At 38.5% G+C, this 12740-nt stretch overlaps 1 protein-coding gene across 2 annotated transcripts in view; it reads right to left on the reverse strand.

The window, feature by feature from the left end:
* Nucleotides 1-12740, reverse strand: part of poln (polymerase (DNA directed) nu) — a 77511-nt gene that overhangs the window by 30986 nt on the left and 33785 nt on the right. For both annotated transcript variants that reach the window (XM_032544086.1, XM_032544085.1), the window contains exon 19: nucleotides 2715-2772. In XM_032544086.1, the coding sequence (XP_032399977.1) occupies nucleotides 2715-2772 (58 nt within the window). The remainder of the gene's footprint in view (nucleotides 1-2714; nucleotides 2773-12740) is intronic.

Below are 12740 nucleotides of genomic sequence, written 5' to 3' on the forward strand. Positions count from 1 at the left end.
ACACAGAGAGACACACACACACACACACACACACACACAGACACACACACACACACACTTGACTTGTTCCAAATGCATTTATAATTGGGTGGTGTTATATCAGTTTTACATTTTATCATTAGAAACACTGGTTAAAGTCAATGCAAGGCAAAACTTTAATTAAATCGCCCTTCCATAAATAAGCAGAGCATCTCATAATATGGATGTCTTTCACAGCACATTTTAAAACACATTGTGTGTTTGACAAAGAGAGCCACACAGAAACACAGACAGTGAGTGGCTGAGGACTTAGAGGAGCAATAAAGAGAGCATACATTGACATTGGATCTAATGAGTACAAAGTAGTTAAGTTGTGAAGGCACAACGCCCCATTGATCGGGATCAGTCTATCACTCTCTGCTGCAAGGAGCTGGACTGAAATGCTGGCTTTAGTGCAGGAGAAATTTTGGGTAACAATGAACCATCACATCCCACGTCCGAATAATAAAAATACATCTACAGCAGGACATGCACACACATAAACATCCACACTGAAAATGTGACATCACACACACACACACACACATGCAGTCACTGTAATCAGTTGGGATTAGGGCCTCATCTCTCACCTCAAGATATAAAGCAATTACTGATACAAGGAAGACAGACAAAGAGAGAGAAGAGTGGTAATGGTGGAGGGAAAGAAAGGATGATACAAGCCATGTAGCAGGGATAGAGTGAGGGAAGAGGATCTGATGACAAGGAGCTTTTGGAATCTGAGTAAGTGAGGAGCAGAGGTGCTGATGTTAGCACCAATGAATCACTCAGAGAGAGAAAGAAACACAGAAACACTGAGGAAGCAAGGGACAGAAATAGAGCATTAAAGCTGAGTGTGGCACCACTGGCTGTGACTGACAGCGGAGTCAGTGTGGCCTAGCCATGCCAACAGACAGATGGACTTGTTTTGATGTTTTATTCATCTGCAAATGGAGACATTTAGTTTTTTTTTCCTGTGTTTGGGAAACACTGCCAGTATGTTAATTTGGTATCACTGGAGCCCTCCAGTTAGGCAAGAGCTTCAGAAAACAACGACCAAGCATTTCTCTGTAGTAGTGTCTGTGTAGTGACAGTTACAAGCCCACAACATCATAGTTGGAATGACCAAAAGTTTGAAATATATAAGTGATAAGCTAATGTTCATCCCAGCATAAATCTATTGAAAACAAATGTCTCTTTCAGGCAATTAATCTACCTTCAACAAAGAATGCAAGGGAAATAGGCAAAATGTCAAAGTATCAATATACAGTTCCCTTTAAGAAATAATGTCCTTTAGATATTCCTTCAACACTAAATTTTAATTAATTTGAAATGTAGGACTTTTTTTTTTTTTTTTAAATATTGCAGGGACATATTTTGCACCCACTGTCTCAGAAATCAGGGCATTTACAAAATTATGAGGGGCACTTTAAAAAATAGAAATTAGTGCATAAAGTTGCTGTAGCATACTATTGCTATTATCAGTGCCTTTCTATGTAACTGCGCTGTTTACGTATGTTAGAGACCGGAATGGAAATTAAATTTATATTTAAAAAAAAAATCTTACTTAATGTAGATTTAAGATATTGGCCTAAACTGGTAAATATCATTTATTTTCAAAATTTTGAAGGCAATTTTTGCCCCTCAATTATGTTTTATAGGATCATCCTGGGATTTCTTGGGGCATTTTTGCCCCCTTAATTTCTGACACTGAATATAGATAGTGCCAGACTCTAAACACAAAGTGTGGTGAAGGCTGAGCATGTATAAATTCTGTCATGAATTACAATTTTGTTATACTTTAATTGATATAGAGCTCTCAAACAACTGCCCCCTAAAATGACGAGTCAGGCGATTTACTCAAAGTGTTTGTGTGTCAGTTTTTAAGACAAGATGAGATAATTGAAACAAGGGTCAAAAGGAGGAGAGATAATAAGAAGACGGGTGGTGAAACAGAGGAGGGATGGGAAAATTGTCAAATCTAAAATTGCCAAGTTGATGCGTGTGTACGTATTTTGTTCTCCCCAAGCTGTCTTAAGAAAAATATTGTTCTCATAAAAGTAAACAGAGATGTTACATTTCAGGTGAAGGATAGACGTCGTACTTGATGTTACATACTGTACGTGGTCAATTAAACACAGATGTTCCTTTTCATTGAAGTTTCAGATGGTTCTGTGAAAGTTTACACACTTATACAAAGGCCATTGTCAAATTTAATCTTGGAACTTTGTTAATTTACCCTTCACAATATTTTCTGTCCTGATCAAACCGGGATAATCTTATACCAGACAACACAGTGTCACCCTTAAACGTTTTTAATCCAGCGTCAGCATCATGTAGGGCCGAACAGGCCAAATGTAAAATATTTTATTATTGAATTACGTTAAGTAGAACCTGATAGTATAACTATACACAGCTTACTGTGAAAATTTTAAATATCATCCTAAAATCAAATATGCAACATAAACTAAATTTCAGAAGCCACAGTACTGATAAGACCAACACAAACGTTAAGGTGACAGATTTAGTGACTAGCCCTTGCTGCTGCAGATTTTTATCATCCCTTATAAAGCCTCTTTACTAGCTCACTACTCATCAGCATTTTAGATGCTCTGTCAGATGTCTCCCTTGTGCCGACACACACCCACACAAATGCCTCATTCTATAGAACATTTAGAAGGTGTGTGTTCATGAGTTACCTTCGATGTACTGCTTCTTGGTGATTTGAAGTGGCTGTCTTGGGAGGGCTTGGAAGTTCTAGGGAGAAAACAAATTGTGTAAGCCTGCTGGAGTGTGTAGTTGTACTGCAACAGTGTCTCATTAGTCATTACTATGGAAGTGGGTCTTCACATTGTCAACATAGTGTTTTGTACAGATGAATTATTCCCTATTTTGTGAAACCTAAATAAACTAATATAGCTCTACATTAGTGAGAAAGGTCAGCTGTATATATTGGCAGCCACTCCCAGCATGCTCCTTTGAGGCAGTAATGAAGGGATGGAAGATGAGATGGAGGTTTGGAGGTGATATTCACTTGTACATATGTCTGTGTATTATAATAAGATGATGTCATCCCTCTTCAAATGAGGCTGGTGGGAGTGCCTCCAACTACGTACTTCATTGTAAAACTGATTATTACTTTTTCTGTACAATTCTTTTAACTTATGTACAGTATATTAAAAGCACATAGGTCCAATCTAATTATTCATATGTATCAATCAAGACAGTCTGAAAGGACACACATCTGTAGAGGTTTCTTGACTAAAGGAAATTGTTGGCTCTAAATGTTTTAACACCACACATTTCTATATTGCATCGTTATTTCTTGTATTGTTCAAAGAATAATTTTAAGGTAATGTTAAGGATTAAGCTACATGGATTATATACATTTTAACAAGTTGTTACTTCTCATTTGTTCAAACATTTGTGCTCAAGTGACAGCCCAACTGTTTCTACGTAAAGTATATAATGTACTAGGTGTAATGTACTGTTGTAATGTGCTTTTCTAATTGGGCTCGCGTCTTGATACAATCATTCTTGATTGTATCAAAAAAGCAACTCTTGAAATTCCACAATATCCTGTTTATGACCAGCAGAAACCCTGTATAGCATTTATATGACAAAGGTTGCTTTGGTTAGCTGACATTAAGAAAAAACAGAAAGTCATCCTTTTAGCCTACACTACAGATCTTTCAAGTATTCAGACATACTGTGCATCTTCAAATAGGAACAGTCTGATGCTCACTGGGCTCCTGGCCCACTGTGCATCGACCCACTGAGTAATCCAAGACGTTGCTGATATAGACACACATACATAAAAAATTACACGTATGCAGTTTTCTTCTGCCTCAAGGAGGAAAAACAGCAAAGGTTATAAGGCACATCAGCCCAAATACACTGTGTATGGGAGAGAAAAAAATACGTACAGACTCAGCAATTCCATTTTAATCCCTGTTAATCCCACTGCATCCACTCTTTCAAATACACACACAAACAACTCAAGGTGTGTGATTATGTGTGTATAAGGATGTTTTTAAAGGTTATTTACCAAGGACTTGCAGGACGCAATAATTAGTGTGTGCACATGAAAACAAACACAAACACACACAGACAACATTGGCTAACATGATGAAGGGGACTGGCAAAGACAGGGACATAGAAACGCACACACAAAAACATAAGTGTTTCCCATCATGGTCAGAATCCAAACGTGTACATGGGTGATTGGATTGACTACCATGAGTGTGCATCCTTGTGTGTGACAGAGAGAGAGAAAACAGCTCTCTGCTTTCAACACCCATTCATTATTCACACAAGAGAGAGAGAAGGGGGGGGGTGTAAAAAGACAGGACTGCAGTGGCAGGGTGTGGCCATCCGGGACCAGGCACCAATAGCCTGGAGAGCGCGCGCACACACTCACACACCCACACACACTAACACAATGCTACAACTACTGTACAAGAGATATATAACAGCAGTGTGTATATTTGGGCAGAGTGTACGAGGAAAAAGTGAAAGTTAGTACAACTGTAAGTGTTTTTGCTGTGTTGCCCATTGATGTGTCCGGTGATTCAGTGTGTAAGATACAAATGCTTTGCTTTCCCTTTATGGACAGAGTTGCAATGACGACAGCATAAATCAGTGTACACACACACACACACACACACACACACACACACACACACACACACACACCCAACACCACACCACACACACCAGAGCGCACATACTAGAACACATTTTTTCCAAGGTACACTCAGACCTTTTCTCCAGCTTATACACACAAAGTTTGCAACAGGAATACTTCTAACAAACACAAAAATACAAACACTGCACATTACAGGAAAGACACACAAAAAACATTTATCTGACTACTTCAAACGTAAGGACCAGCTCTGACATTATGGTCCAAGTTGCATTATACTGATCATAATGACCTTCTCTCCAAAATATTGATTTGTTGAGAGGACATATCAAAACAAAAAGCTTTAGAAGAACCACAGGTAACGTACAACACATTTAGGATCCAACCATCTAAATATTGTTAATAGCTTTTGTTAAATATTGTTATGTAAAAAGAGAGTGGTGCCCTGTGTTTTGATATGCAATCAAAACCTCCAGATGCTTTTAAAGAGAAAGTTAGATGTGAGCATGTGAAAGGAAAGATGGAATTAAGGGAAAAGGAAAAGACAATTAATAAGAAAGGAAAGGCAGGGAAAAGAGAGAGAAGGAGATTAAGATATAAATGAGAAAAATGAGGAGCAGGAAGAAAATTTAAAGAAATGTAGACTCCAGTACATGAGTGATTGCAGCGTGAGAGAAAATGAATGAGAAATTATAAAATATGAAATAGTCTGGGTCAGCTTGCTCTGTTGCACAGCTGACTGTACAGTTCACACACACACACACACACACACACACACACACACACACACACACACACACACACAACACACACAAAAAACACCACCTCCCAACACACACACACACACACACACACACACACACACACACACACACACACACACACAATCTTCTCAGCACTGGTCAATATACATAGTGACCTCAATGTACACACACAACAATGCAGAGGATCAATGTCAACAAACGCACGCACGTATATTGCAGTTACACAAGCACTTTTACACCATCTGCCTGTGCCAATGTAAATGTAACCACAGACTGATAAAATGTTGCTTGATAATTTTTTGCCGCATTTCCACTGCATGGTACTGCACAACTGTACTCAACCTTGACACTTTTTGGTTTTCCCTTAGCAAAAGTTGTAGATAGTATGCGGTACTTTTTTTGGAACCAACTCTGTAAAGGTTCAAAGCAAACTGAGCCAAATAGGCGGAGTCAAAACACTGCAAACAACTGATTGGTCAGAGAGAACTGTCACTAGCGTGACACGGGACATCCTGCAAAAACCCACCATTTTTATAGTGGTGGGAATCTCTGGACACCTTGCGTTTCGATTCCGATTCAGAGGCCAACGATTTGATTCTAAACCGATTATCGATGCAACAATTATTTAATGTACATTTCCATGCGTGATTTAAAAAAATATACATATAAATCAAAGTTTGTTCAATTTTGACATATGCAGTATTTGTCACACACAAGTTTTAATGAAATGTTTTGTCCACGGAGGTTGTTTTTTTTAGTCATTCCATGCTTAACCCTTAAAGATGCTTGTGAAAGGCACCTTCCCTCACAGTAATCTTCCATGTCAGAGGCTCAGTCATGTTTAAAGGTGGATAATTGGCTTCTTAGAACATGAAACATGAGGTGGGCAGAAATAATGTGATAAAATAGATCAACAGCCTATTTGTGTTCTGCGTAATTATTTTATGTATGGCTTGTCATTTTTTTTCCTTTCGGCCATTTTTGTATGGGTTTTTTCTTTCTGCACTCTTGCCTAAACTCAAACTTGTTGTCCATTCTCCCATCTTCTTTCAGTCACTCTATTTTCTGATTTGTACATGTCTGGAGACATCTTTAAATAAAAATCAACACATTTGACACACACACACACACACACACACACATATATAGTTTAATAATCGATTATTAACTTAAACTAATCATTCAAGAGAGAATCACAATGCATCTAATAATCGATTATTTTTCCCACCCCTGCATTTTTTGATAACCAAGGTACCGGCAATAGTGGCCGCAATTTATTTATTCACCTTGCCCAAGATTTTGAAAAATTACAGCCAGCAAAACTACGTCGTACAATTGACGAAGGGCATACATCTTTGATGAAGATGTTGTCACAGCCGTTTCATGTGGCTGCGCTAAGGCCATCAGCTGAAAATCCCACCTACACTGAGGGGGTACTATTGCACAATATGTATGTACAGAAGCAACACATGCATGCTGTCTGTCCAACACATGCAACTTAAAATGCAATATATGGTGATAATGACTTAGACCACACACACCTACACTGTATGTGGTCCAAGACGTTATCACCCTTACTGTGACATGAGGAATGGAGAATTAGTTCATGTCTTGCATTTAATTAATTTTTTCCTCTAAATGTATAAAACTCCAACTGGCTCTTATAAGAGTTCAAGACACAGGTAGCAGGAAAGCGCTTACACAGTGTGTTTGGCACATTAATATGCACACACAAACAGATACACATGAGCACTGGCACAGGACGGGCTCCATTAAATGGCGGCCAATGTTGTTGTTCCACCCCTAATTACATCAACGTGTTTTAATTACAGAGCTGACACAAATGCTGGTGTATTATCCTCTCTTGCGCACACACACACACACACACACACACACACACACACACACACACACATCATAAATATTCCTACGCTGTCAAACACAAAAAACACACACACACGCTACTTGAAAATATGCCTGAGCAATTGACTGCCAAACACACCAACACACATGCTTGTGTTTTCCTCTCCTGGGCTCATTGACTTTTAATGGCCTACTTAATCATGCAGTTGCGCTTGTTTTTCATGTTGTCTTTCCCCAGCAGCGTTCCTTATTCTACATAACAACCTGGTCTTTGTTCTTTTTGATGCCCCCTTATTGCCTAATATGGATTCACAATGGCCTGAAAATGAACGCGCAGCGGGTCTGCACAGAAGCCACAAGAGTCTGACAATGAGACCTGTTGCCAAACCGCCTGTTAGCATGACAAACCCAGGGACTTCATGTTTATAGATTAGCTTTGGTTGAAATATTAATGAAGGCTTGGTCAGTGCTACTTCATTTGCAGATAACTAAACAATTACTTAAAGCAAAGATATTGAACAGGGGGTCAGTGACCCCTAGGGGGTCCCCCGAGTTAGTGCAGGGGGGCCAACAAATTATGTTAAAACATATTATTTATATATATAAAATTAAAATATGTCTGAAAATATACAATAATATGAATCCAGCAACTATAAATTGGAGTATTTGTGGAAAGAATACATTTAATTTACATATTGAAGATAAACTTACTACAGATAAAATAGCCACTATGGTAGCAAAGCTTAAGGATTCACTGTGCCTATATGTTTACCATTAAAACCTAATGCACACGTAATATATTATCCATTCATTTTCCTCCATCTTGGCCAGATTAACATGCAACTGAATTTGACTCCGTCTCTCTTTAAGCTAAGAGGTGCCTGACCTAAAAATGTTGGAGACCCCCTGACTTAAAGTATTTATTGTGAAAGGGTAGGATTATGCATGGCTGCTGCTGGTCCAACAGTTTTTGCATTCAATTATTCAATCACAATGCTTCCTGTTGGGTATAATACCAGCTCTCCATCTCTGTTTACCTTTTAGCAGCAGGGTGGCATAATAAATGTTCAGGCCATACTGAGCTCCAATAAATTCCCTCTTTCACAAACAAATTGCACCTAAAGGTAATCTCAGGTGATGATCTATGCATGTCTACGTACAGAACCATGTATTAGTTGCTAGTACTGTCCTGACCTAGCATTTAAGTCTGCTTGCAAATTCTTTTTTTCCACACTGCTACATCCGTGCATCTGGCTCTAATTACACACACATTGAGAGCGCAAATTGAATGAAAGACACACTGCAAATTTCCCTGTGCTGTCAAACATAAATCTGGCCCACAGAGACAGGGCGAGAGCCTCAGAGGAGTACTGCCATGTTAAACAGATGGGGACAAATGAATCACTGTGCTGGTGTGGGGTAATATAATCACACTGCACCAATTTATTGACTCGACGTGGAACACATGCATGACTGTATGCCCACATTTAACACTGGGTAATTATCTCCATTCACACTGCAACAACAACCAAACACACCCGCCAAAATCCATCTGCTCAGCATGAAGAGAGAGAGACCAGCAAATGGCTGCAAAATCCACAGCCAGCCTATCCATTAGTTGGGAGTAGGGTGACTAACTAGAAGGCACTAAGACCCAGGGTGGACGCAGCTCCCTCTGCTGTCCTTCTGAACTCTAAGATTGCTCCTGATAGCAGTGTTGAAAAAAGATCAGTTTATTGAACAGTGGCCCTGGCTGATTGATATGGTTGACATACAGTATAGTACTGGAGCAGATATGGGACTCTAGGAGCACTGCCCATGGCAATTTAATGTAGCCAGTAAGAATCTGTGATTTTACCCAAATGTCAAGATGAGCCTTGGTAACACTTTCTGTAACTGCAAAACATCTAATGACTAAATACAGAGTTTGACAAGCCCTAAAGGTAACAGACACAGCTGCACAATCATAATACAAAACACACACAGTTTTACATCAACGATGCAGTGTTCTTACATATTGCCATATCAAATGTTTTTCCTACACAACATTAGAAAAACATGATCTGTCTAGAGTACACATTGTACCATTATGAATTTGACCTAGGCAATAAGTAAATCATGTTAAGAGTGGTAAATGTGCAGAATCTATAGGTAAAATCCCTCAGTTGCATTTAAGAGATTTTGAGTCTAGAAGGTACACACAGTGCAGTATGGAGAGAAATGGAGAAAAAGAAGATTAAAAGAAGTCACCATTTAGAGTCAAACCCACTGCACAATGGTTTGACATAAACCCAAAACTGACAGAACAGTCTGTATGTTGTTTTTTTGCAGGAGTGAGTGACTTTAATGCATTAGTGGGTGGCATGAATGCGTACAAATCTTGGAACACCATAAAAGACTCATAAAAGGCGCAAGCTCAACAGTGCATGGAGAAAGAGAGAGCAGGCGATACAGGGCTGCATCAAGAACCCGGCAATATGAATATTGTTTCAGCTTTCAATCAATCAACATTTATTTATAAAGCACTTTAGAGTAACCAGCAGGTATCTAAAGTGTTTCACATCAGAAACCAAGAATAAAACACATATCATCTCAGAGCACTAACCACAAAAGCCTGATCTCCCCGCCCTTTATACCTGGACCTTGGGACTTCTAAAACCAGTTGATTTAAGGAGTTGTGCTCATGCAAAATAGAAAAATAGACTTTAGAGGAAGCTGATATTTTTGCTTCTAGCAGGTAAAAAAAGATGAGGAACAGCTCCACTTCCCTGCACAGAGAGACTCACTTCTTGCAGCGCTTTAAACTTAGCACAAGTTTACGGCTGCCATGATTTAATCCAGCCAACCCTTTGTTACTGCAGTGTGGCTTCATCTCAATTGAACCCACAACAGATGAAAGCTAAACCCCTCTTCAGCACTCCTCAATTGAATATGTGTGTGTATACTGTATGTGTGTGCGCAGAGTGGTGAGCAACAGAACAGCTGCCTATTTTTCCTTAACGCACAATATAAATTGCTGCTTTCCCCCCTTCAAAGCAGTGGGAATTGACATGTTATACGCATGGAATAATAATAAGAAAAAAGTCTGGAGGGAATTGACTATTCTCCCTACTGGCTCTTTCTGGTCTTCTCAATCTAATCAACAAAGCAGCAGAGTTTGTCTCTATGCAATGTCACAAAGTAAACTGAACATTTAAATAAATATACGTATATCACACGTCTGCCTCTGTGGGTCACTTTTTCATTATTTCTAGGCTTTTTTAAAAACGTTTCTATATGTAGGATTGCTGTCAAAGTGGTATACCAAAAACACAAAACCATTTTTAAAGCAATAACAAATAAAACAATAAGCATGGAGCTGAATCAGCTAATATTCCTGATTGCAGTTTTGTGTTCCTTAACACTTTCATTGGGAATAAGTTAGAGGACAACATAGGAATAAAATGCACCAAATACACAACCAGATACAAGCATCAAGACACTTAACAGGAAGCTCAACCAAATCCCAGAACTGTGTTAGAGCAGAGCTGTGTTAAATTGCAGCTGACCAACAGTCACATGAATCACTTCGTGACGAGCACGATCCATTCAATGTGTAGTTCACACACACAGCTGCAAATCGCTTAGAAAAGTTCAATGTTTCCACGGTTATATATGTGTGTGTTATAGCAGTGCTCAGTGACAGAGAGAACCACTGGACCCTGACGGATAGGTAATGTTGAAATGAGCTATCGACCACAAAATGCTGAGAAGACTATGTATATATGTATTCTTCTGCATGTTGTGTCTGCATTTCATAGATTACTGAATGTACTTCTGCCAATTGTTTTTATTTTTGGTGATAATTTCATGAATTAATTTCATGTTTTAGTTATTCTTTATGAAAACAAATTCTCAATTTGAATGTAAAATAGATCAATCCCACAATGCCTTTGCCATCAAAAAGCTGCAAAATTGGTTAAAATTTATTGTTGTGTGTTTTCTGATGATCTAAAGGTTGTTTTAAAAGCTTTCCGAAACACTGTAATTTAAAGATACCTAATATTGACACCAAAAACTATGTACAGCTATAGTCAAAATACTGAAGGCCCCCATCCCCTTCTCCTTCCACATGTACACACACGTTTCTCCTCCTCTGGACAGCCCAAAGACATTTTTTGTATGTACGTTTTGTAATAACTGTGGTGTTGGCGTCATCAAACATTATCTTTGAAAAGAGAGAGAAAGCTAGATAAGCATAAAAAAGAAGGGAAGAAAAGAAAAGCTCATGGAATGCTCATATTGAGATTTTTGAAAGTTATATAAATGATCTGTTGTTTCATAAAGTGCTGAAACACCAAAACAGGACAACCTTCTACTGTTTTGTTATGATTTTACACACCAAGCAGATGAAATGTCTTTGATATTCTCATTATCAGATATTACCATTGAAAGTAATTTTCGTTGTAGTTTAGCTGGCTTAGTATGTATCTCATATGCTATTAACTTGCCTATTTGAACCAACACTCATTCGTGACATGCAGCACAGCCAACAGCACCTACAGCCTGCTGTTCAGCACCATGGATAGCTCTGGTGACTGAACACTGTTGTCCTGCTGAAAAACAAGCAGGAGTAGCTCAAGCCTATAGCAGCCACTTACCAACTCTGATCAAAGAAAAAAAGATGGAGACAGAGAGAGATGTGTTTGAACGGAAGGCAGTCAGCTCATACTTACTGGATGCTTGGCTGAGATTCTCCCTGTCACCGAACTTGTTTGGTACCACGTAGAGGAAACGTAGTTCTGATGTGTTGTTGGGAAAGACAGAGATGCAACGAGAGTCAGATATGAATAAACGGAGGGAAATGGGATAAAACTTCAACTTTCAGAGGCAACAACTTTGCAAATCACAATTAAATACTTTCATCAAATGATATACACGTTTCAATGAGTCAGATATCAGTAATGTTTCTATATAGCCGATTCCTATCCAACTCAGTTTGAAAATAACAGCTGTGATGCTCATTGCCATCCTTCCTCCAATTCTGCCTTTGAACCAATAATGCCCAAATTGAACAAGCTGTTTGTAGACTGTAGTGCCAGTTTAGTTGGGAAATAAGCAGGAAATGCAGCAATATTGTGCGCAGGTCCGCTGTTTAGTAATGTAACCCATTCACTGTTTATAAATGACATGTCAGTATGTTGCCAACATAGTCAAAATTATTATTTAGTGTTTTTGTCACATTAAAAGACAATGCTGTGAACAGCCAAAATTGTGTTTTGTAATAGCAGAAGGATAGATATAAGATATGAGTATAAGCATTGTTAAAACACAAGTTTTATTTTCAAAACATATCACTATATCTAACCTTTGAACATAAATATTTGACAGGCCTTGGTTTTGGGACACATTCTTGATATATAAGGTTTGATTAAAATCTGAGACAGTAACAACAACCTATAATTCCATTTTAA

This window comes from Etheostoma spectabile, chromosome 19, assembly GCF_008692095.1.
Source record: "Etheostoma spectabile isolate EspeVRDwgs_2016 chromosome 19, UIUC_Espe_1.0, whole genome shotgun sequence".
NCBI lineage: Eukaryota > Metazoa > Chordata > Actinopteri > Perciformes > Percidae > Etheostoma > Etheostoma spectabile.